The sequence below is a fragment of the Brienomyrus brachyistius genome, chromosome 7 (assembly GCF_023856365.1).
Source record: "Brienomyrus brachyistius isolate T26 chromosome 7, BBRACH_0.4, whole genome shotgun sequence".
NCBI lineage: Eukaryota > Metazoa > Chordata > Actinopteri > Osteoglossiformes > Mormyridae > Brienomyrus > Brienomyrus brachyistius.
In genome coordinates, this window is record NC_064539.1 from 25323493 (window position 1) to 25347200 (window position 23708).

General features: G+C 47.0%; 1 protein-coding gene across 4 annotated transcripts in view; it reads right to left on the reverse strand.

Moving 5' to 3' along the window:
• The window catches only part of LOC125746029 (ral guanine nucleotide dissociation stimulator-like), a 53725-nt gene extending 30497 nt beyond the window's left edge, over nucleotides 1-23228 (reverse strand). Inside the window, exon 1 of one of the 4 annotated variants that reach the window (XM_049019569.1) lies at nucleotides 21420-23228. In XM_049019569.1, the coding sequence (XP_048875526.1) occupies nucleotides 21420-21443 (24 nt within the window). In that variant the 5' untranslated portion in view covers nucleotides 21444-23228. Of the gene's footprint in view, nucleotides 1-2010; nucleotides 2389-11475; nucleotides 11871-21419 lie in introns of those variants that run through there. The other 3 variants (XM_049019566.1, XM_049019565.1, XM_049019568.1) reach the window with 3 other exon arrangements.
• Between the last annotated feature and the right edge of the window lie 480 nt (nucleotides 23229-23708).

Below are 23708 nucleotides of genomic sequence, written 5' to 3' on the forward strand. Positions count from 1 at the left end.
CAGGTCTGTACAATCGGTAGCTCTGAGATCAGCTTGGAAAGCTAAGCCTTAGAAAAAGAGTCAGCCCTGCACAGCTGGTCGCACTCATACCTCACATCGCTTCCCGCTCCAAGTCAGTGTTTCCAACGAGGGAAAAAATAATAATAATAATAATCCCATTTTCCAAACAGCTGAGCGGACCTGTTTTCTAAATCAAACTGAGACAAAAAAATGTGGAATGGAAGAAAGTGAAGTTGGAGAAGAGGGGGCCAGGCCTCCAGGAGGGGGGGGCGGGAGACAGGACCAGCAGAAACAGGGGGGGCTGCAACTCCTCAAGATACGCAAAGAATCGGGGGTTGTCTGATACGGCCACCCCTGTGGGCTTCCTGGGTGGGGGAGGGGAGGGACTATTCCTGACTATTCCTGAGGGATCGGGCAGTTCAGAAAACCGTACACTGGGGCATAACGCTACTTCACCCCACCCCCCCCACCCAAGGATTTACTTCCTTGCAGGCGCAGGGCAACGATGGGCTGAAAATATGGAGACGTCCATATCTGACTGACTGCCAGCCTGCAAGACAATGGGAGACTGTGGCTGGTTATTAATAAAAAAAAATGCAGGAGGCTCACAGGCTACACCAGCCATCGATAGCAGGGGAGCGGGGAGAAGACGGTGGCCATGTGACAAAAAAAAGAGAGACCCCACCCAGAGCATCTGTTAGGAGATGACATGCTCAGACAAAGGCACAAGGCTGCACAGGACCAAATCACGTCAGCTGAAGGTTAATGAGCTGAAATATAATGATTTTCTAACTAGGGGCATTAGCTTCATCCTTCACACTGTCTTGTCAATGGCAAGATCAGAGGTGACACTGAAAACCACGCCCATCTGAAGCTGTAGAGGTTTATACAAAGCCCTGGACTGAACATCTACCCCAGAGACCCTATCTACACCAGCACCTGTGCATCGTTTATCAACCACCAACCCAAGTCTGACTTCAGATCTCATTACAACAGAGAAAGGTGCCGTTTAATCGTCACACACAGTGTTGCAAATAGAAGTTAGGCAGAGAGAGACAGGTATGGAACAGAAACCACTGCCCAAATCTGATTAGCTCCTCTAGTCCGTCTTGTGTTATTTGGAACAAAGTGGACCGGATAGGAACCAGCGTGTGGACTGGCGCGGACAAAGGGCGTGGCAGGCCAAACCACGCCCCTCCAGTCGAGGGCCCCGTGATGCTGTCGCCGTGCATACATACACGGCTGACTGTCTCCTTTTTATTCAACTACCAAGAACGGATAACTCCGTAACCTTTAAGCTCAATTACACAAACACAGACGTTGTAAAAAAAAAAACAAAAAAAAACAAAACAGTGACAAATCGACGGCTAAACTACGACGTGTTACGTAACGCCTGTGTTGACCATAAATCAGCACGTCATTCAAAAAACTAGATGCAACGAGGTGCGTTTCTGAAAGCGTCTGTAACGCGGTATCATCCGCCCATTCCTCACATTTGCATGGAAAGGATTGATTTAGTTCGCTGTCTGGTGATAAATTGCTGTCTGAAGAAGCGGCCACTAGTTTCAATGATGACTTGCAATACGAGCGCTGGTGCATTTTTAAAACACTTAACCATTCTGATGCAATATATGTATATTTTCTTTGCTTTCTGCTCAGGAACGAATACAATTTATTTAATGAGGTGCATAAAAGACATGTTGATAGGTTTATATTTATAATACATTAAACTTAATATATCGACGAGGTCAACTTATATAGCCTATAAGATACCTGTTCAATAGCCTATATAAAAAACGTTTTTCATTACTCGAAATGATGATAAATATGCTCAAAAGCCAATTACCGATTAAAGACATAAGCAGTGAATATTATTATTACGTGTATTTGCGTATAAAAAGAACAGGCAGCATGCATTAGACCACCAGTCTCGCGTCTGAGAGTAACTGCATGTTGCGCATCCCGTTCATTAAAACCAGACAATCGTAGTTTCCTCACGGATTGCCCTACCTCCAGAAGAGGCAAATCAGGGTCCAGCTGCGTGAAGCTGTGCAGGACGACGGGGCTGGCTTCCCCAGCAACTTCCAGTTTCACCCCGTCCCAGATGCTGCGTATCCTCCAAGTACTGGCGTCAAACATCGCATCGGGAGATCCCGATTTGACGCTGTGCGCCTCGGACTGCATTCCCATTAGGTAAACCATTGGTACTGAACAGCCCGCTAATTACGGTCTCAACACCGCCGGAAACCATAGTGGGATATTTCGTCCATATCTGACGACGTTTTATGACTGTGATTTAGATCGGGATATGTTTTTGTACGGCAGACTCATCTGATGAACGCGTCAGTAGCACCCAGCAGCCTGTATTGTCCTGTTTGTGTGCACTGTATCTCGGCTGCGGGAAGCGCAGCCTCCAGCCCATAGCCCCGCCCCGCTGATGATCGCTCGACCACGCCCCTCCAGCGGTCATATCCCCGCCCACTAAAGAGCGCGGCCCCACCCCTCCGACAATCAGACCTCGCCCCGCTTTCAGAAGCATGACGTCATTTTAGCAGGCGCGCTAGGACAATGAACTTAGTGGTACACAGACATGGCTGACCTGCTGTCAAGTCTCCACATCGTCAAAATCTGACATCCCCATGAACGCATATTTTATTAGAGTTTAGGTAACCTGCACACACCAGAATGATCTTACTAGCTGAGCAACTGATCGTCCAGTTTTTAAAAATATCCATACCCCAAATTCAGCTTTAACCACCATATTCACCCTAACTGGGTCTTCATCAGTTTGTTTGGATACAAGTCTTGATTACATCTACATTTATTTATTTAAAAGATGCCTTTTCTCTAGCTCACAAATTACTATGTACAAGAATTGATGAGACTAAACCACAGGCTTGTGTGAGGAACACAAGCATATAAATCAGAATGTTTATGACCTGCATCTCCAGCAGCAGGAACCCCTTCCCCCATTCTCCCTGTCCGCGTCTCCCTGTGCCACATCTGTTTTGCGTTTAAGCATGAGCTGTACAGGCCTGCTCACTGCCAGGAAGTCCTGCTGGAAAACGCTACCGGGGAAGCTGCAGAAAGGCACTCAGAGAGGCAGTTCTAGCTAGAAGGTGGGACGTGTACCAGCAGCAGGTGTGGCGGTCACTCCTCGTTACATACAAATCATCATGTAATGGGTGGGACCCCTGGTTGCGGCAAAGGGCTGGGGTGCTTTGTCTGGCTGATGTGCCGACTATCTAGACCCAGGCTGCTCGGCTGTTGATTTCGCTGGACACATGTGTGTGGACACCAGTATCAGCCCTCATTTATGACCAAGGCACCGAAATATGATTTCTCATTTGAATATTTTCATTCTGGGGGCGGCATGGTGGTGCAGTGGTTAGCACTGTTGCCTCACACCTCTGGGTCTCAGGTTCGAGTCTCCGCCTGGGTCACATGTGTACGGAGTTTGCATGTTCTCCCCATGTCGTCGTGGGGTTTCCTCCGGGTACTCCGGTTTCCCCCCACAGTCCAAAAACATGCTGAGGCTAATTGGAGTTGCTAAATTGCCCATAGGAGTGCGTGTGAGAGTGAATGGTGTGTGAGTGTGCCCTGCGATGGCCTGCCCCCCCATCCTGGGTTGTTCCCTGCCTCGTGCCCATTGCTTCCGGGATAGGCTCCGGACCCCCCGCGACCCAGTAGGACAAGCGGTTTGGAAAATGGATGGATGTATATTTTCATTCTGAATGTGACAGCCACTTTGCATTGTTCAAAGAGTGTCTTTGACCTTTTAAGGACTGAAATCCCATGATACATATCCAACAAAGTTCAATACAATACAACTTTGCACGAATCGTGCCTTTCAGGAATGACAGGTCTGAGACCCTGATGTAGGTGCAACATTGACAAAAGGACTCATGAATAGGGGATTCCTGAAAGACACAACTGAGGTAACCAAGGTGAAGGGTCCTCAATGATACATGAGGATCTACAGTGGAACATGATTTGACTCTGTGAAGCTCATTAAAAGGTCAAAGGGTCAAAGCTTCATGCAATTAACAAATGTCTTATTCAACGAAAGGATCAGATTCTTTGGATCAGGTTTCATGGTAAAGATTTACTGTATCTCCACCATCTGCCTTGGACAGGATATTGCATTGGCTGGGGTCATGCGGTGAAGTAACGAAGAAATACTGCAACTGGATGCTCTCATGTGCAGCTGCATCTTGCCCTTCAATAAACACAAAATCCTTGGACTAAACCAAGTGTTTCTTCGTACGGGGAGGAAGGGAAACGTAGCAAAACTGCACAAAGCCAAACTGACGATCTGAGATGTGAGACGGTTGAGGTTTTCCTGGGCAGCTGAGATTCTTAGACTGAGAAAATGGCAGAGAAGAAAATCAGGCAAAGAATACCAGGAACAGAGGTATGGAGGTAACAGCGATTCACCTCTACGACTTACTGGAGCCCATCTGGGGGGGGGGATGCTCAAAATCTCCCGCTGTCATTACCTAATCGGTCATGATTAGCAGCATGCCTGTTACAGCAGCCTGATGAGGCTGAGAGTGAGTGTTAATTCGGCCATATCATTCAGCTAGTGCTACTGGAATATTTTTGCTTATTGTTTATTTTTTCATATTGAAAACCTGAGTGGCCAATGGCATGGGAGGGAGGTCACTGAGGAGGGAGGAGACAGGGAAGCTCAGTCACACCCCAAACATATTCCTGGCTTGAATCTCAGTCCATGCAGAGCATGGCTTCACTCCGGACGGCATCTCTGTACCCGAACGACAATTATGCAGAATAATTTCGTCTGAATTAATTTCCTGTTAACAAGAAAAACACGCATCTCATTTCCATTTGCATACTAGAGCCAGTACAACAAGCCCAATAATCAAAGAATCTAGCGATGTCCGTGTACCACCTCCCATTTAAGCCGATAGCATTTCCAGATCACTACAGACCCTACGTTACATAGGTGCAATCCCATACAGGTGCAATCCCGTAGACATACAGGTGCAATCCCATCACAAGAGCATCCTGACCAAGCCTGAAATCCACTACAAAAGCACCATTCCTTCCAGCTCAATTTTTCCACCAGCTCTATAAAGAAGAGGAAAAAAAACCCATTGACTTTGTGTTAAAGATTAATTGCCAAATAAACACAAAGGAAGTTAAACGAACTCATTCTGTTCCCGCTGAACTCTTACTTATTTGTCTTGACAATATCTTTCTTTCGCATTCACGAAAACATACATCACATCGTGTCATCGTCCTAGAAGAAGATGCTGAAGACATACCATATTTATCACTCTTTTATCACTTTCTCCCTCCCACTCTCATCATTCACCTCTCTCCCCCCCCCCCCCCCCCAATTTTTTTCTACTAACAAACAAGCCATCGGGGGGGGGGGGGGGGGGGGGGGCACATGCCAGACGAGGCTGCAGCTGAGAACATCCCTGCCACGTCAGCTCCACACGGAGATGCACTGGGAAGATGCCCGAATCACGTGACCAAGCCAGCTCACTGCTCGGTCCTGCAGACTCCCTTTTGCAACTCAATCTCTTTTCATGGTTATCTTCTGGGGAAAACACACTGAGTTGCGTACGAAATGGACATTTTTCCATGTAATGGGTGAGCTGTTTTGAAATCGGCCGTGCTAACTTTCTTTAGCAAGATCCAAAGCCCCGGTTTATCTCCTCCGCGTTAACTTAAAGGTTAACTTTAACCTGAAGTTGAAGACAATAAGAGGTAAATGCACATGAAAATCAGTATTAAAAGGATTCAAGACATTTTTCATAAGTTATCTCCATGTCACTGAAACAGTGACTGTATATGTGATATCAGGGCAGTTTTTCGAAGTGCTCGCTGATCCATGACAACACTCTGCATAATGGCTAGAGTTATTTACTCTGAAGGAAATGTAGACGCACTGATGAAAGCATGACGATCCACTGCTAAAATATACGGATAAGGGAATGACCTCTTTTAGGTCCAGTCTGGACAATTCAATCCTTCTGCGCTCAAGTGTGGGTCGAGAGGACCCCCAAGGTTCCCACAACACATACGTCACGTGCTGGTGCTTGGATGGGCTTCACGATATCCCAAGATGGTGTTCATTGCTTAATAAGGCGGCTGCATAAATGTGCACACCCCCACCCACCTCAGGGTCCATTAGCGAAACGTGCACCCTTGACGTCATCTGACAACCCTGTCATGATTTACAGTGCCCAGCCACCGACACCCCCCAGCCTTCACACCCCCACATAGAAATGCATGCACACCCCAACTCGATCTTCCTTCTGGAACACTTTTTAAATGTGAATTTCCAGTTCTGCTGCGTACAGCTCGATTTTTGAGAGGTTTATGACAGTTTCAGTGCTAAAACCTTCTTGTTTCAATCACACAAAAACCTGCTTTGTCCTTCACCCCCCCCCCCCCCCCGCCCCCAGCTGTCACCTGCACCTGGGCCAGGGAGTGGCGAATAAATAAATACCCTCCTGTTTACAGCCAGCCCTTATCAGCTGCAGATAAAGCGCTCGATAAAAACCCAGGGATGGTTACTGTTGGCCAGCGCCGCTGTCCCTTATCTTTGGCAGAGGATTTCCAGGAAATGGGGTGAAGGAATGCTGTCGAAAGCCATTTTCCCCATGAGGGGGATGGGGGTTGGGGGGCACATTTCTAAGCAAACAGAGCACAGGGTTCCCTGGAATGTGAATCACACAGGGACCGAATCGCCACGTTCATCACCAGAGCAACTGTTGAGGGGGAGTGGGAATGTATCACTGGACTCTCATGCCGGCCTGCAGCGAAAATGACTCACATTCCTTACATTTGCTGTAGTGGGCATATCTGCAGGAATAGCATGCCAATGGAGATGGGTTATGAATAAAAACACACTGCCGTTATAGACTAAAACAATCACCCATCGCTATTTACAGGTTGTCAACCAGCCGACAAAGAAAGTAGCAGTAAAATTTCTAGACACAAATTTACGTGTCTAATGACGCCAGACATGAATAAATAAATATTTTAGGAGATTTTAATTTTACATCCTTCTGTTCTCCATAACAACTTATGCAGTATAGGGTGGAGGTGAATCGAGGTGAATCGAGGTGAATCGAGGTGAGTTTATCCCATGCAGAACAGGGCACAAGGCAGGTGACACCCTGGACGGGGATGCCACTCCTTCATGGAACATTATAATTTGATTTTCATTTGACGTTCTCCGAACAGATCTGCGCAGAAGGCCCTGGTTGAGGCTTCTCAGAGTTCAAAGCCACTGGTATTTGGTCAAGCAGAAACACGCCCTCGAAACGGAATTCCTTACCACTTTGCCACTTTCGTTTCCCACCTCGAGAGCTCGGGGCTTGTTCAGAGACGAACTGCCTACAGGGAACAAAGAAAGCAGCGAGGCGATTTGGTGCCTTGCCGATCTTGCGGCTCTGAAAAAGTGGCCCCAGAAGTGAATTATTGCAGCACCACCGGCGGGCAAGGATGGTTACTGGGCACAGTATGGTGGGAACGCCATGATATTTAAAGGATGATAGGAATGCCATCAGCGAGCATTTTATTTGGATGGACGAGGAGAGATTTTTTTTTTCGGCGCATGAGTAATAGGCAGCTGAGATCCACACGAAACTGACATGGGTGATGCAGGAGGTGTGGTGCAGGGCTGAGCGCCATAGAGACGGGCAGAGAAACACCGACACACCAAGCCACTCAAACTTCCTCCATCCAGACTGGAAGGGGCACAGCTGGGCTGCAAAATGTCATCAGGGGCTCAGCTCTTGCTGCTGTGGCTGGGTACCCAGCTGAAGAGGGTTTTTAATCACTTATGCACCAGTAAACTTATGACACCTCTAGCTAAGGACTTCCTGGGCAATTCAGTAAATACATGACAAAAAGGTGAAGGATAGATTCACACAAGGGCCTCCACTGTCTCCCAAGAGCATCCCAGAATTTCTGATTGGCTTATGATTCAAGATTACAGCTAAACACGTTGCTGGCTGCCTTCCTCGTACTTGCTAAAATACGCAGACGCTATGATAATTGCACTACATACTTCATGGATTCGGCTGACCAGGAGCGATGTTTTCATGGTTGTAGTTACATAATGCTAATTTGCAGAAAGTACAAGAAAGATGCAGTGCCTAATTCTTTCTGGAAGGCGCCGGAACACGCTCTCTCACTGAGCTGCTGTGCAGTTCGGCCACCAGGGGGTGACCCAGAACCTGTCGGATTCTACAGACAGGCGAGGTTGTACACCCACGGCGGCCGAGAGGGAGCACACAAACATGAAGTGGCAACAGAGGGGTGGAGGATCACGTCAGTTATGTTTTAAACACCACTGATCAGGTTTGTCACAATGAAAATGAATAAAACTATACCTGTTAACTTTAGCATTGGTACTCTAGCTCGGCTGACCTAACACCGTTTCGGGGCTCTCCCCTAGAAGATCCCCACCGTGGAGTCTACATCTGACTCATGCCTTGAGCTGGCGGATGAGGCTCGCCCACATTAACGGGCAGCTTGTGGTTTCCATTCCCCACTAAGGAAGTGCCTCTCTTTCTGAAAAAAGTCTCGGGTTCAGGTTACACAGTTCATACTTTGCCTGAGCCTAACCAGAGCAGCAGATCACCGGTCGGCGATGCTGGGGAGGGACACGGCACTGCCTGTCCTGCATTTCATGACTCGCATTTTTCTGAGGAATGACGGCGTTCTCTGGAGACGTGAACCACAGCGCCCCCTGCCTGTCCCTCTGCTGCAACACCCTGATGTGGCAGTTTCCCTGCCTTTACAGTAAGGCTTTTGCTGACTAAACTCCATGACAGGAGTGGAATGAAGGGGCAGGGCTGTGTTGTTGAGGTCTTACATCTGCAGTGACTGAACCTGACAGGAAACCACGATGAAGGACTTCTACAAACCGAAAAGGGAAAAAACGAAAAAGCTACACCTACTTCCTTTTCATATGAAATCTCGATTAGGCTGTTCAGCCCACACTTAACAGGGGCAGCGGCACCAAACCTCGGTTTCCAGATCTGTCCCTGTTGTTGTGATTTTGATGTGTCTAGTACATCCTCTTTCTGGAGGCTAGAGCTGGGGTCAAAGGTCATGTGACTGATGCCGCCAAGCGCAGGAGGCCCTGTGGTGTGTCCACGAGATCCATTCCTATGCCTGGGGTCGCTTCCCTGCCTTAAAACACCGGCAAAGGACCACTCGCATGGACAAAACGGATGCTAATTATTTATACATAACTACGTCTGATGGCTATTTTCTCTTATGTTCTCTGGCATCTGAGGTTACCTTCTGCCCTCAGACTGACCTGGCTACTCACAGCATTAGATAGTACCAGATTAAATTGCAGCCTTTAAGGATTCGGGGAAGATAATCACTAAGGACAAAAAGTACAAAAAAAAGCTTTGATTTTGTGACCCTGCCCAGCTAAAGAGTCATAAACCAAGGTCCTAAAGCTAACGCTCTTTTCACACTTCCCTCACAAGTGCTCACTGACACACACAGCCTCTTGGTCCAGCCTTGCTAACCTCCCTAAGCTATTCTACACCAGAAGAGACAGGACCCATTAAACTGCTACATATCTGTCCACCATATCAGCTGCTGGTGACCAGTGTGATCCCATCAGGGACCAGACAAGCCCTGTTGAACGGAGGAGCTCTCACCCGCCACAGAAACCGAAAGCTTGCAAAGATCCGGCTGCTGAAACCTTGACCATTCCTGTAAAGCGGTGGTTCCCAATCCAGTCCTCACAGACAGTCCACGTTTTTGCTCTCTCCCAACACCCTGAGCAAGAATGTGTACTGACTGGAGCTGGGAGGGAGCAAAAATGTGGACTGTCTGGCAGGGAGCTTAGAGGGAGCAAAAACATGGACTGACTGTGGGTCCCCAAGGACTGGGATGGGAAACACTGCAGTAAAGCATCCAGCAGTGAAGATGCCAAGCAGTTAAAAATGTTACTTCATTTACAACCTGTCAACTAGGAAATGCGAAGCTTCAAAGCGCACAGGCCGATCAGATTACCATACGCCATCCAAAACCGGCGGCTTTGACCAGTACAGTAACAAATATGTTTTTGCAAACTCCTCAATTACTTGCACAGACAGCTCTGTAGATATCTGCATGATCTTCGGTCGCATGGCTAGTTCCTTAGCAAAAAGCTGGCTCCGTTTCCTGGGAAACATATTGATGGGTGTAGAGATCATGTGCCTGTCTGTCAACAACTTTTTATTTCATAACTTGATGATCGTTTTACTCTCTTGAAATCCAACATTTATCTATAAAACAGTGAAACTGAATTTAGGATGTCTGTTCACTTTATAATCATGATGCTGATCCATCCAGAGAAGGTGTTTCATAGCCAAGAACCAATGTGGAATGGGGTGTGGAGCCGGGTAGAAGACCGTAAACTCTATCGGGTCTCCTAATCATAGCATCTACAGAGCATGTCCCTGCAGGGGGGTGTGGATTCGCTCCTTATGCCAAAGTGTCACCTAGTACAGCTCTGTGGTATCTGGACTGGAATTACAGCTTCTCATTTGCACCAAGGGACAACCCAAGTTTTCAACAGGGAGGAAGGGAGCCTGCAGCTCAACTCACTGGAGAATTCACCTTAATTCTTCATTGATCTCACCCATCTAGAGCAGATCAGCGGTGTAATCTACAGGTACAACAGTAAACCCCCCTGAGAACCGAGCCAGGCTCTTGTCATGAATCTTTGTGTCACCTGCTGCTCTCTCCACCTATCAGCTCCCTGGGTGGGAGGTCTAGGGTAGTTTGGGGTTCGAATGGGCCATCAGGAACCTTGAAATAAGCCCGCAAGCAGAATATTTGCTATGGCTCTACTGTACATGTGACCGAGTGCAGGACCAGAATCCTAAGGGTCTGTCGCATTCCGTGACCTTCGGCAAGGTCACGAGAGAAGCAATGTGGAGGACGTCATAGAAGAAGGAGAGCAGGAGATCAAGGTAGAAGGTAGCGTGAGGTGAGACGGCTTCCTCTCGTACCAACCAAACAGCAGAGGAACTTAAATCTGAGCCCCATTGTATAAATTAAGCCTTTCTTCTACCAGAGAAAAAACACACAAAAACACACAGACGCAGACAGTCAGCAAGACCCAGCATGCCGAGTACATGCCAGCAACATCAGAATGATTATGAAGAGGATATGTTACTGCATCCTGGTTTTTACTGGAAGCTTGTGTACAGAGATAGCGGCCCTCTTACTCACGCAACACACACTCCTGCAAGAGAGGGGTGTGACCCAGTGTTTCCGTACCAGTGCCGCACAACATGAGCTTAGAGCGGACAACCAGAGTGCTTTTCTCTGACACTTTCCCCAGTAAACTCAATCCAATCTCATCACCTCAAACTGAGAGCCCTTCACACGCACGTGAACACACAGGCGCACGCACACAGGCACAGAAATACACGCACAGCCTTCCCCCAGCCCTCGAAGCACCGGCCTGCCTACCAGGTCATCCAGCACAGAGATGGGTAAGTCCAGCATGACCGTCTTCATGGGTTGGGCAAGGGCTCTGTGCAGGCTGAAGGCTGCCTTGCTCTGCACGCTCCCTGTGGGCTCACCAGTGAGAGGAAGACCCACAGGACTCTGTGCTCCGGTAGAGCGGCTCTGCATGGCGCGAGGCGGCATCGGATTTCGTATCAGAATGCGGGACGCGGCGGGAGCAGGGCACCGGTGCCGGGGACGGGACACCTCCCCGCCGCCACCCTGCTCTCCTTCTCTCTCACGCTCTCTCCTTCTCTCCGCTCTCGTTCTCTCTCACGCTCTCTCTCTCTCTCCGTCTAACCTCACTCCTCGTCTCTCGGCTTCTGCTGAAACACAGCCAGGCGAAGGAGTTTCAGCTCTGGGTCAGGCCGCCCACTCCTCCTCCTCCTCCGGTGGCTTGACGATGGGGGGGCAGGCACGGGTGGGGAAGGGGGGGGGGGGGTGGGGTTTCTGAAAACATGCCTGCGCACGTTATCGCTCATCCTCTCTGCTACACTCTGAGACTTGTGCGCACTTGTACAATGACCCGGGGAGGTGATTGTGTTAGACGGGAGGGGGTGTTTTGGTTTGCTTCTGATTCCTGGTCAGTAAAGCAAGCCTCAAAACACACATCTTGACCATGTTTGTGTGTCTGTACTGTATGTGTCTGTATGCGTGTTTTTTTGTAATTGCTACATTGCAGGGACCAGATTTCCCCACAATATGGGAAAGACGTGTTACTGTTTACCTTGCGGGGACATTATTCCGACCCTCATAAGGATAATCACAGTTTTATAAGAATCTGTGACTGCAGTCAAAAAACTAAAAATGTCACGAGTCATATTTTGCCATAGAAATGAATAGAGTCTCCACAAACATACAAACTATGTGTGTGTGTGTGTGTGTGTGTGTGTGTGTGTGTGAGCGGGTATACCTTACCTTATGGGGACACAGCGTAATGAATAATGGAAAACTCAATTTAATAAAAATCTGTGACTGCAATGAAAAAACTAAAAACTCTTGTATTTTCCTTGGTTACTTATGGTTATGGTTAGGGCTGGGGGGGTGGAGGTTGTCATAGTTAGTCGAGGTATTGAGCCACCCGGTGCTAAGTGATTTGGAAACAGTCCCATATTTGAGTTGGTTCACTGTCAGAGGCGTGCCCAGGTGCATTTTGACTGTAAACCACCCCTCCCCCCCATAAAAAAAAAACACAAAATGATTTCTTGCTGGTGACTTATTCTGCAAGACATAACTGGGCGAAGACCAGCAAGAGCATCTTCACATTAAAGTGGGCAAATGCTCTTGATGTGACTCAGACTTCTCTCATATTTGGCTGGAAAAAAAATCATTTGAACCCCCCCCCCCAAGCCAGATGCACTTGCATGAAGGAACAAGTACAAAGTGCAGAAACAAGTAGACAAGTGTTACATTTAGGAAGTCATGTGACCAAGGCAAGCAACAGAGGAGTCACAGGACCGCCCCTCTCATGTATATTTGAACCCCATTGGCCCGAAGACTGATCCTAGGTCAGTGTTCTGCGGTCACCTCACCCACCAATGCACTGCGGTCTATCATCAGCAGGGCTGTGAGAGCTGGGGAGGCGAGGGTCTATCGGAATGCAAGCCTGAATTCACATTACCCCCGCCCCCGAATTTTAGGAGGGCAGGTTAGCAGGTTAGGACCGAGTTAGCTTGCAAATGGGATGCCTGCAGAGTTGACAATGCCAAGTGCAACACCTGAGAAATCAGAGAGTTTAAAACAAAGATTCCCAACAGGAATAATGGTTACTGTGATGGACATTGCTTGAAAAAAGCTTGGGACCACCATGCAGGACACAAACCACCTGAGTGTGTGGCTGGTTCACATTCAGTCCTCTGGAAACTCATCCTATACAAACAGGTCCCAGTGTTTACCACCTACATGATGGCACGATCGCTAGAACTGTCAACTGTCTCATCCCCAGCACTGTACAGTCTCCAAAGCAGTGTGATCTTCTTAACTGCTTAAGTATCATCACTGGAGTCATGTAACTTCCTTATCATCTACATACACGTGTGAATTTGGTTACCATTATTTGACAAGTCATAAAAGAATTCTAAGTAAGGTAGACTCTCTGTTACGAGCTGTTATTTTGTTATGGAGGGCAAGAAGGGCTAAGAGCTGGTGGAAAATTGGCTGAAGAAGGAAGGGCAGAGAAGATGGAGAGGACCAGAGCTGAGAGCGAGACCCTTACTGACATGCAGCGAGAGTATGAGGCGACCATTGTTGGGCTGTTGTCGCCATGGAAACAGGCTCCGAGCATCAATCCGCTGATGTGATTCCCGAAATCTTGCCAAGGGAGAAAATTAAAGCATCAACGAACAGATATAACTCAACGTACCATATTGCTCAACCTGAGTCTGCCCCACAACCCCGTCTTCCTCACAGATGCAGCGTCCCGTCTGGCTCTCTGGGCTCCCTGACTGCTATTTGGGTGGACTGACCGGATTGGAAAGACAAGGTGTCCATGGGGAAAAACTTTCACAGACTTTCACAGAAAAGCCTATTTCACAATATCCCGTCCCTGCGAGCGAGTGCATCATGACACTGTACACCTTTGCCTCCCACAAGCACATTGGCTGGAAATAATAGCATTTAGGGTGTATATTTGTATATTTATTCCTAGAGCTGTTCTGAAATCACCCCCACTTGCCGAGGCTTGACAACCAGCCAGATAACATCCTGGCCGCTCAAACTCCAGACAGCAAGGAGTTCTAATTTACTGCCGTCCAAAAAACCTTGTCTATGTTTTTGGCAGTGTGTCTGTGTTTCTGATAGCTACTGCAGAACCAAAAGCACTTATGGGAAGAGTGATTTTGCAAAAAAATGGCTGGTTTGTGTGTTCTTATGGTTTCAGCCTCGTGCATGACATGTATTTATAAAGTGGGTTATTGGGTTACATCTTAATATCATAAGGTTACATCTTAATATCCAGCTGCTATTTAAAGCAGGCATACATTAGAGGACTGGAGGTGTTCATGCCTCATTGGTTCTCAATCAACACCCCACATGGACCTAAAAGACACAGACGACAACGTAGCACAGTGTGGGGTCATGGAGACACCCCCCCCTCATCACCCTGGAAACACTGTAATCCCACAGAGGCATCATCTCAGTATCATCCATAAAAGTAAAGGGTCCAAATAGTGTGTGCGTGTGTGTGTGTGTGTGTGTGTGTGTGTGTGGCTCAGTGGGCTAAGCACACACACACACACATACACCTGTTGGTCTCAGTGCTCCGCGCAGACATGAATTATAGTTTGATCCCCAGGCTCCAGAGGAATATGAAGCTGTCCAGAAGGTTCCTGTGCCCCACTAGGGGGTTGACACCCTTCAGGGGCCAGAGGGGAACATGGGGACATGGCGTCTCTGTTGAACTGCTGTGCTTCCAGGAAGTTATATGATATCAGATCAGGGGAGGAGATACAGTCAGCAGGAGTAGATATGGGATGCTGGTGGACACACACACACACACACACACACACACACACACACACAAATGTTTGTATTCATATCTTTGTGGGGACCGTCCGTTCATTTCTATGGGGATAACTCTAATCCCAACGATGACAAACTTCTCAGTCCTTCTCAGCCCTAAGCGTAACCATAAGACTTTCTGCATTTTTACTTTTTTGATCGCCTTCTCAGATTTTTATAAAACTGAGTTTCGCCTTATGGATCCCCACCACGTCAAAATAGCAGGTTTTTATCACATAGTGGAGACAACGTCACAGAGGGAACAGCGTAGGGGACACCGTGCATGGAGGTGCGGGTAACTAGGCATGCAGCAGACGGGCTTCCACACAGCGAGCACCACTGGACTGGGCTGAACCGGCACTATCCAGATCCATAACACAGGACCAGAACAATTACACCTCCTGCATTAACGCTCTTCGTTGTTGCCATGGTATTGTAGACCAGTCCCAGTCCTCCAGGATACAGGCCTCTAAGGTAACCTCACTTCTTCTCTGGGATATTTATAGGCCACTGTTCGCATACAGCATATATTTCTGAAACTAACTCGTGTGAATTTCGGTAGACGCCCAGTGCACTTGTTGTTCCAAATCCAGCCAGGTTGGTGAAAGACAGCGAGTACCATGACTAGTCAAGGCACGCTGGTAGCCTGAAGATTACTGGCTGGAATCCTAATACAGATCCTGTTCTTGTTCTCTTGAGAAAGGTAGTTGAGGTCCCCTTGTGACCCAGTACTGGTTAAGAGGTTATATGGAGAATAAGACATCTAAAAAATAAAACATGAACCATAATAAGCAGCACCCCATGCATCAGTTCATTCCTCAGTGACCCCTCCCCCATTCCACAGCTTTGTCTGGAGATGAGGAGAACCCCCCCCCCCCGCACCTGGTAACAACCCTGAATGGCGATGGGACCCAGAGCCTCAATCAACCTGGCATCTGGCCAAGCACCAACCCCAGGTCCCACTCTGCTGATGGCAGTGGGGGGAGGGGGATTACACAGTAATCAACAGGAGATGAGGGGGTAAAGGGAGGTTTCCATGGCAACTAGACAGGATGCCCCCCCCCAAGGTACCACTAGAATGTCAACTCTCAGTTATCGACCAATGACAGCCCTCGGTGGTCACGTGAAAGACGCAACAGACTGTACGGAAAAGCAGCGAGCGGCCAATCACAGCCGCAGCAAGGACCTTGTGAACAGCAGTAATTTATCACACACCTCAGCCAGTCCATGTACTCAACCCACCTAAACGCAAATAACAAACAGGGCTCACCTTGTCCCGTCAAAAAAGGTGCCAACTACCGAAGATTAGCCATTAGAAGAGAACAAAGGAGACAGGAACAGACCCTGTGCTGAAGGAGTCGTCATCCTGCAGCCCTGAACTGGATCCCATGTCCAGCAGGGTGCAGGCTTCAGCTAAGAGGATCCTCATTTCAGTGGTCAGTTGGGTTAACCCTAACCCTAACCCTAACCTGGGAGGGGCGACTATGCCGCATTCCATTTGAACTCATATCTAAGTACATAAACATATAGAAACTCACAAACTACTCACATACACAGTATATGTATGCACAGAAACACACACATATGAACATAATTCTATTTAAAGTCACACACATATGTAGACATATTTGCAAGCACATACAATCATACAACATATCGGCATGTACATGAACATATTTATCCAATCATGCATACACCTGCAGAAATATGTAGATGCAAGCACATATTTGCATGTTCATGTACACACATGCATATGTATGCGGACATATCTACCTACTCATACAGATGGACATGCACACAGATAAGCGATGATGCTTCTGAAGGACAGGAGATGCAGGCATGAAACTTCCGGCTTCTGCTATAAATTTGTCGGTGCCCTGGTAGCTAATTAGAATTAGGGGATAAGTGGACATTGTCGACACATCTCAGCACACAACAATGAAACGTGTCCTCTGCGTTTAACCCATATGTGACGTCGTGACATAGCAGGGGGCAGCTAATTCAGCACCCGGGGAGCAGTGCTTGGGGGGGTGGTACCTTGCTCAGGGTACCTCAGTGGTGCCTTGCTGGTCGGGGATTCGAACCAGCAACCTTTCAAGTACACACGCGCTTCCCCAACCATTAAGCCACCACTACCCAACTGTGTACTCGTTATAAATAAATAAGCATATATTTATGACTCTCATCGACGTTTGTTTTGCCTGGTGTCAACCCGGAATGAACAGGTTGGGTCACGAGGACCGATACATGCTGAATCTGTGGTTTCCATCATGGTACCGTAAACAGATTACATTTGAAATGAAGAGGAGAGCAGGAGGTTTCAAAGAAAACAAAAGACTTAATGCAGCTTGTCAACGTAACAGTCAAGTGTGTGTTTATCTGAGCTGTAACAAACCCAGACTGGTGTGTCTGTGAGGAAGCCGAGTTCGTTCGCAAGTAATTTTTAAGTACCACACTGCCACCCTCTGACCATCGCAGGTAACACACGTACAATTAAGGCTGTAACGCATTATTCACCTAGCAGACTTCAGCTTCTCTGATAAACTTTGCAAGCAGAGAGAGCGCCGGTACTGTTGAGCAATGATGTGCCCATTCAACAGCAAGAAAGCTAAAAAAAAATTTAGCCCGGAAGAAAATAACCAAGTCTGACCAATATTACATAACTGAAAACAATCTCAGTTGATTTCACTAGTAATTCACTGTAGATGCTTGTACTGCTTAAGCAGAATGATTGACGCAGATGATGATGCCTGTGGGTCCTCACATGGTGAGTAGGTACTGCCTGCTGAAGGTGAGGTGAAAAGCTCAGGACTCTGACCTCTAGTGGCATCTGGGGGGGGGAGGGGCTAAAAGGGGGCACACAAAAAGCCCAGAGCCAATGCCCACCTCCGTCTACAACAAAGCATACGTTCTAACAAATCAATTCCCCTCATCCCATCCAGCCCAGGACCCAATCCATTACGCAGAATTCCTTCTTGTACATCCATCACAAGAAAAGACTCTGTTGTCCTCCTATGGTAGCACACATAAATGAGCGCATGAGTGTGAGGGTGGTCCACACAGAGCCAATACTGATTACTGCCCTCTTGGTCGGGCTATGGGGCCTACTCACGCCTTGGGAGCGGGTGGGCGCAGTGACTGGCTGACACATCTGTGCAGCAGGGTAGCTGTCTGAAGTGTTAGCTCAGATACGCCCACAGGCTTGGCGAGCCTGGTGCAGATATGTAATCTGGGGGGGCTTGTATTCGTAAACACTTGTATATCTATATACATCAACATACATGCCTATCAGTAGTTGTGCTCCATAGAGTGTTCACAGTGACAAAATGTATATTCAGACAGACAGACAGACAGACAGACAGACAGACAGACAGATAGATAGATAGATAGATAGATAGATAGATAGATAGATAGATAGACAGACAGATAGATAGATAGATAGATAGATAGATAGATAGATAGCCTCTGTGGCACCACGTTCATGCTAATGAAGGGGAGACATGCTTAGCAGAGGCCAGCAGCTGTTGCCTCTCATGGACTATAAATGTTTGGTGTGACCCCACACCGCCTGGGACTAAGAGGCTGTGATGTCACATTCACTTCCTGTATCCGATTACCACCCACATGTGGTGACCCCTCACAGCATGCAGGCACGGCACATGCTCAGGCACACAGGGAACGGCCGCGAAGTGCGCACACGAAGAGATGCCAATAGGAATGCAGTGGGGGTGCAGCCTCAGGGACAAGAATGACATCATCGAGAAACCATGTGTATCGAGTGATTCCTGGCCAGCCTAAGACGAGCTCGACGGAGAATGGTGGCACTCAACGGTGCCATCGTAAGCCAAAGGGGCGCTAGTGCTATACACGCTCAGTTGGGAAGTTATAGCACTTTTACCTGTGCAGAAATGAACCACACACATCCGATTACACAATTCAAAAAGTCATCAGTGAGACGGAAACAATTCCAGAAAACAGAGAAACAGAGTGAAAGAAGAAGAAAAAAATGCCTACTGGCGACGAGGCCAAGAGAGAAAGGAATAAAACTTCTCAGAATAGCATGATGGGAAAAAAATCCGAGAAGCACACAGCCGCCTGGTCCACCGTCACGAAGGCCATATTCACAAACAAGTCGTGAAATTGTGATTTTGCTTTGCAACTGTGGTCAGTGTGGCTTCTATTAATGAGACATGATTCCTAAGCCCTCGGCTCCTGAAAACACTGCAGGCCGAATCGCTTTCCGCTGAATGAAGCCAAAGAGACCAGCACAACAATGTCATGTTTCAGAGCCACTCAGCTGGGTGGCCGGGACGTCACGGGCGTCTGCCGCACGCTTAGTGACTCGCTCCTCCGTGTACGGTGCCCCCTAATAGGGGAGCGTCACACAAGCACAGAGTCCTGATTCTTCAGCCGAACCCCCACACCCCCACTGTGGCACTGTGCACCCGACACATCACCCCTGGGACGTGCCCCGCACTCCCCCTCCGCTCATGGGAACACAGGGATGTGGGAAACCACAGGCTGTGACATTGTGCCACAGAGATCCAGCACACAGGGGTGGTCAGTGGGCTTCGGTTATCCCTGGGAGCCAGACATTCCTGAGGAGGAGCTCACACCAGGAAAGCAAGTGACTCCAGGTGCCCCGAGTCGCTTATGCAAAATGGATGTATTACTGACACCAGCCCACTTATCCTGTAGACTACAGCAGTATTTCCTAATCCTTGGGGTCCCACAGACAGTCCACGATTCTGCTAGGGAGCTGGGAGGGAGCAAAAATGTGGACTGTCCCCGAGGACCGGATTGGGAAACACTGATCTAGAGACACCATGCTTCTCATCAGTGGTCCGAGCCTCTACCTCCACACCATGATGTCTCCTTCTGCTGACTTGTCACAGTGCCTCACACAGACATGCGCGAATGCGTCACTCACATCCACACCCTCTCACTATTAGGACAGTGATCTAGATGAGCCGGCTAAATTAGGGATCCGCTGTCGTAAATAATCACTTCAATTGTTCCCGCTGCAAGGCACTTTACATATAGTTCACTTTATATGCACCATTGAACATTAGCACTTCCATATTTTATGCAACAAGCATAAAGTGGATATAATCGCAGATTTATGCAACCACCATCTTTATTTCTATTCTTCCTACTCATTATTTTTTTGTTTGTTTTGGGTTTCCTTGATCGTACGATCACATTAAAGACAGAAAAATGTCTGAAACGTTTTATCTTGATCTCGTGCTCTACGTCATGAGAAATCGTCAGTTTCAGTACGGCTATGTGTACTTTTAATGCACCGCACATAGGAATTTCTGGGATGAACTTAAACATTGCCTAAAGCATCGTACCTAGATAAAGCAACCATTCGACTCTGTTACTGGATAGAGTTAAATATCTTAATAATTCATAATAATTCAATTATTTCAGTGTCTTGACACGCTTAAATAAGGAGTCCTTTGAAACTGAGGGATTAGGTGTGTTACATCTCAGACGCACGTTTCACGACGACGGCGACCTGCGAGTCCTCAGTGCTTGTCGGCTTTATAATGGCAGTGAAACTGTAGGCTTTTTCCCCCACAAGCATTTTTCCACAAGGAAAAAGAGGGTACGAGGTGAATATTTAATAGGGGGGGGGTTCCCAGTAGTCATAGTTCAACATCTCCATGCAGCGTCTGCCCGCCCCCCGTTCCCACACAGTAGTGACTCTTAAGGGATTCTATTGTTATTAGAATATCAAATAATATCAAAATAAATATGCCTGGGAATCCAAGACTTTGATTATTACCCCTTGGTGGCTTACAGTCCACTGAATGCTTTAATGTTCAAGCCTAATACACCATATTGAATAAAGGAAAACCTATAAATACACAAGTGCCATCCAGACAGATAGATAGATAGATAGATAGATAGATAGATAGATAGATAGATAGATAGATAGATAGATAGATTGATTGATTGATTGATTGATTGATTGAAGAGACAAGAGCACTTCCGGCCCGATTTGCGTGGCCTGGCTTTGACATGCGCATTGAACCGTCGTCCCGTAAATGCATCCCTTGTGCGGCGTGCACAGTGCAAATGGAGCCGCGCCAGGGCATAATCGCTTTTGCATTAGACCTTACAAAATCCACCCCGCCTCGGGCAATTGCAATACTATAGAGAATTCTTATTCTAATTTATTATAATCTATCCCATAATTTGCATCTGTCGTTTAGCGCGCAAGAAAACAGCGATATACTTGTGCATTTTCACAATTATGTAAGTCAGCGCTTTATTGGCTTGCTTACAATTATAGCAATTAGCCTCAAGTAACTGATTTGAGATAGCAGAAGTAAACAACATCACAGCAACTTGAATAAAACATAATAAAATATGATTGATTTCTTAATAACGTACAGCCGTACCTGTGTATCCAGCATCATCATCATCTCGGATTCATATCCCCGTCCAAGTCTTTTTCCTGGCGGTTCACGGCGAGCCGAGGTATCCTGTTATAACCGGCCTGCGTGCATTTTGAGCGATAGATCCGAAAATGCACGGGCAGCCTTTTGGGAATGTGTCGGATTCCTGGTAACTGTGCTGTATCTGTCCAAGAACCGCGCGGCACTGGGAAATCTTCAGGGAACAACAGCTGCATCCAGTTGTATGTCATCAATCCCACATATGCCAAGCATCAATCAGTAAATAATAATAATAATAATAATAATAATAATGATATATGAGAGAAAAAATCTGAATGATTTCCCTTCCCCCAAAACCAAGATCTTCTATTTGCCAACGAAAACACGAAAGCTTTTCTTTTTTTTTCTTTTTTTTTATAAAGAAAGGGTCGCTACATATGGAATCCATTTAAATAGATAACCCGACCATGCCATAATCCCTGGCGATACGGAGGGAGCGGTTGTTGATAAAAAAAAAATAAGTCAAATGAAGAGATCAAACCGATATATTTCAACGTTTAAAAGACGGGGGTGAATAATAAAAGATATAAGCTGTCATTCGTGTCCTCAAGACTAGGTACGCAGTGGAGGAATCCCACCACCTTCGGCACAATTGTCATCGAGAGTCATTTGGCAACTTTAACCATTAAAAATCTTTTAAAATGAAAAGTTGTCCTTTAATTTCAGAAAGTAAAAAAATCCATCTTGAACATTCATCAAAATCAAAGATCCCGAAATGAAAAAGATCACTTCTTAGGATATGGACCATACTTGTCTTCAATGATAGCTGGGCGAGCCAGGTGTGAACTTCTCTTGGCCCAAGAACATGTCTCGCTTATTTATTTTTATTCTAATACACGTTTTATGAAAGCAGATCGCAAACAGGGTTTTTACTGAGAAATGTCACTGAAGGAGAACTCCCATAAAATAGACGGCACCTACAGATTATTTTCTTCAGACTCTCACGATGGCAAAAAAATGCGTGCAAACGGCCCTACGTTCGTTTTTAGATGTTGTTTTAATATGCCCGAGTCCTGAAAAAAACAGGAGGAATCGAAATTTTACGTTTTATATTAGAATCGCTCAAAAATCCAGATTTCTGGGTCGTCTCCCATTTCAATTCAACATCCCGTTTCTTTCTTGTAGGCGATTATTGATTAAAATGTTGCAATCGCTCAAATCTCTCGTATTGCGTTTTACTCATGTTTACTCGATTTTACCGCTTCAAAAAAACGACGGTTTTACTGTATCGTTTCTATAAATATCTCAGTTTTCTCTCAAAATATTTTCCAGTGACAAAATGGACGATCCCACATATGTCTCGTTGTCTTTAAAATAATGTTCTGCTTTAGGGTTGTATTTTCCAGAAAATGTGCAATCCATGCCTGTCGGCTACGTTTCAAAATCTCCTCTCGTCAGGTGTTGACTGCTGCTTGAGGGGTGGAAAAAAACCTTGGGAAATAGCAAGGTTGAAGCGGAGGTCCTGCCCGCAGAGGGACAAAGCATTTAAATAGGCGAAGGGAAAGATCGTGGAGACGACGAGGAAAAGCAAAACGGCATCAGAGAAATAAAAAAGCACATAGAAAATGATCAAGTAAGGGCTGTGAGTCGGAAGAGCCCTCGGCAGTCCTGGGGATGTTCAAGGGACCGCGCCTGGTATCTTACGGCAGTGTACACCGACCCGAGCGGGTGGGCGATGTGACCGACTCGGTCCTCTCGATGCTAAGGCAGCAGAGAAGCCGCCCCCTCTCGGCGTCTCGGTTTTCTGGATGCTCCCCCATCACCTCCCCCGACGGGACTGCCATTTAGTCGCTCTCTACCAAAGGGCTCCCAAGGAGATGGAGGAAGGCGAAATGAGTGTTGCACAATTGCAGATTTGACCTCTCTTTAAAACTTACGGTTTGCATATGACAAAGCTAGTCTGCTTAAATCCTGATGCCAGACAAAAAGAAAGCAAAGACGTGTTGGTGCTTGTATTATATTTTATTGTTATTATTTAATTGCACTTAAATACAAATAGAGAAAAAACATTTGGAAGCGACACAAAGAAGATGCCGTTTTGCAGAACAAACGCTGTGCTTACTTATAAAACACATTCTGCAGTGAGGCAGATCACCGCCTTCCGTGTCTGTCCCACATGTTAAATCTAAGCAAATCGTTCCCACACTCAGCACAGACAATGGCAGAAAGCACAATTAAGCCCGATGTTAAGTGATCGATACAGGTTGACTCTCGTTTCGTGTTCCACATTAA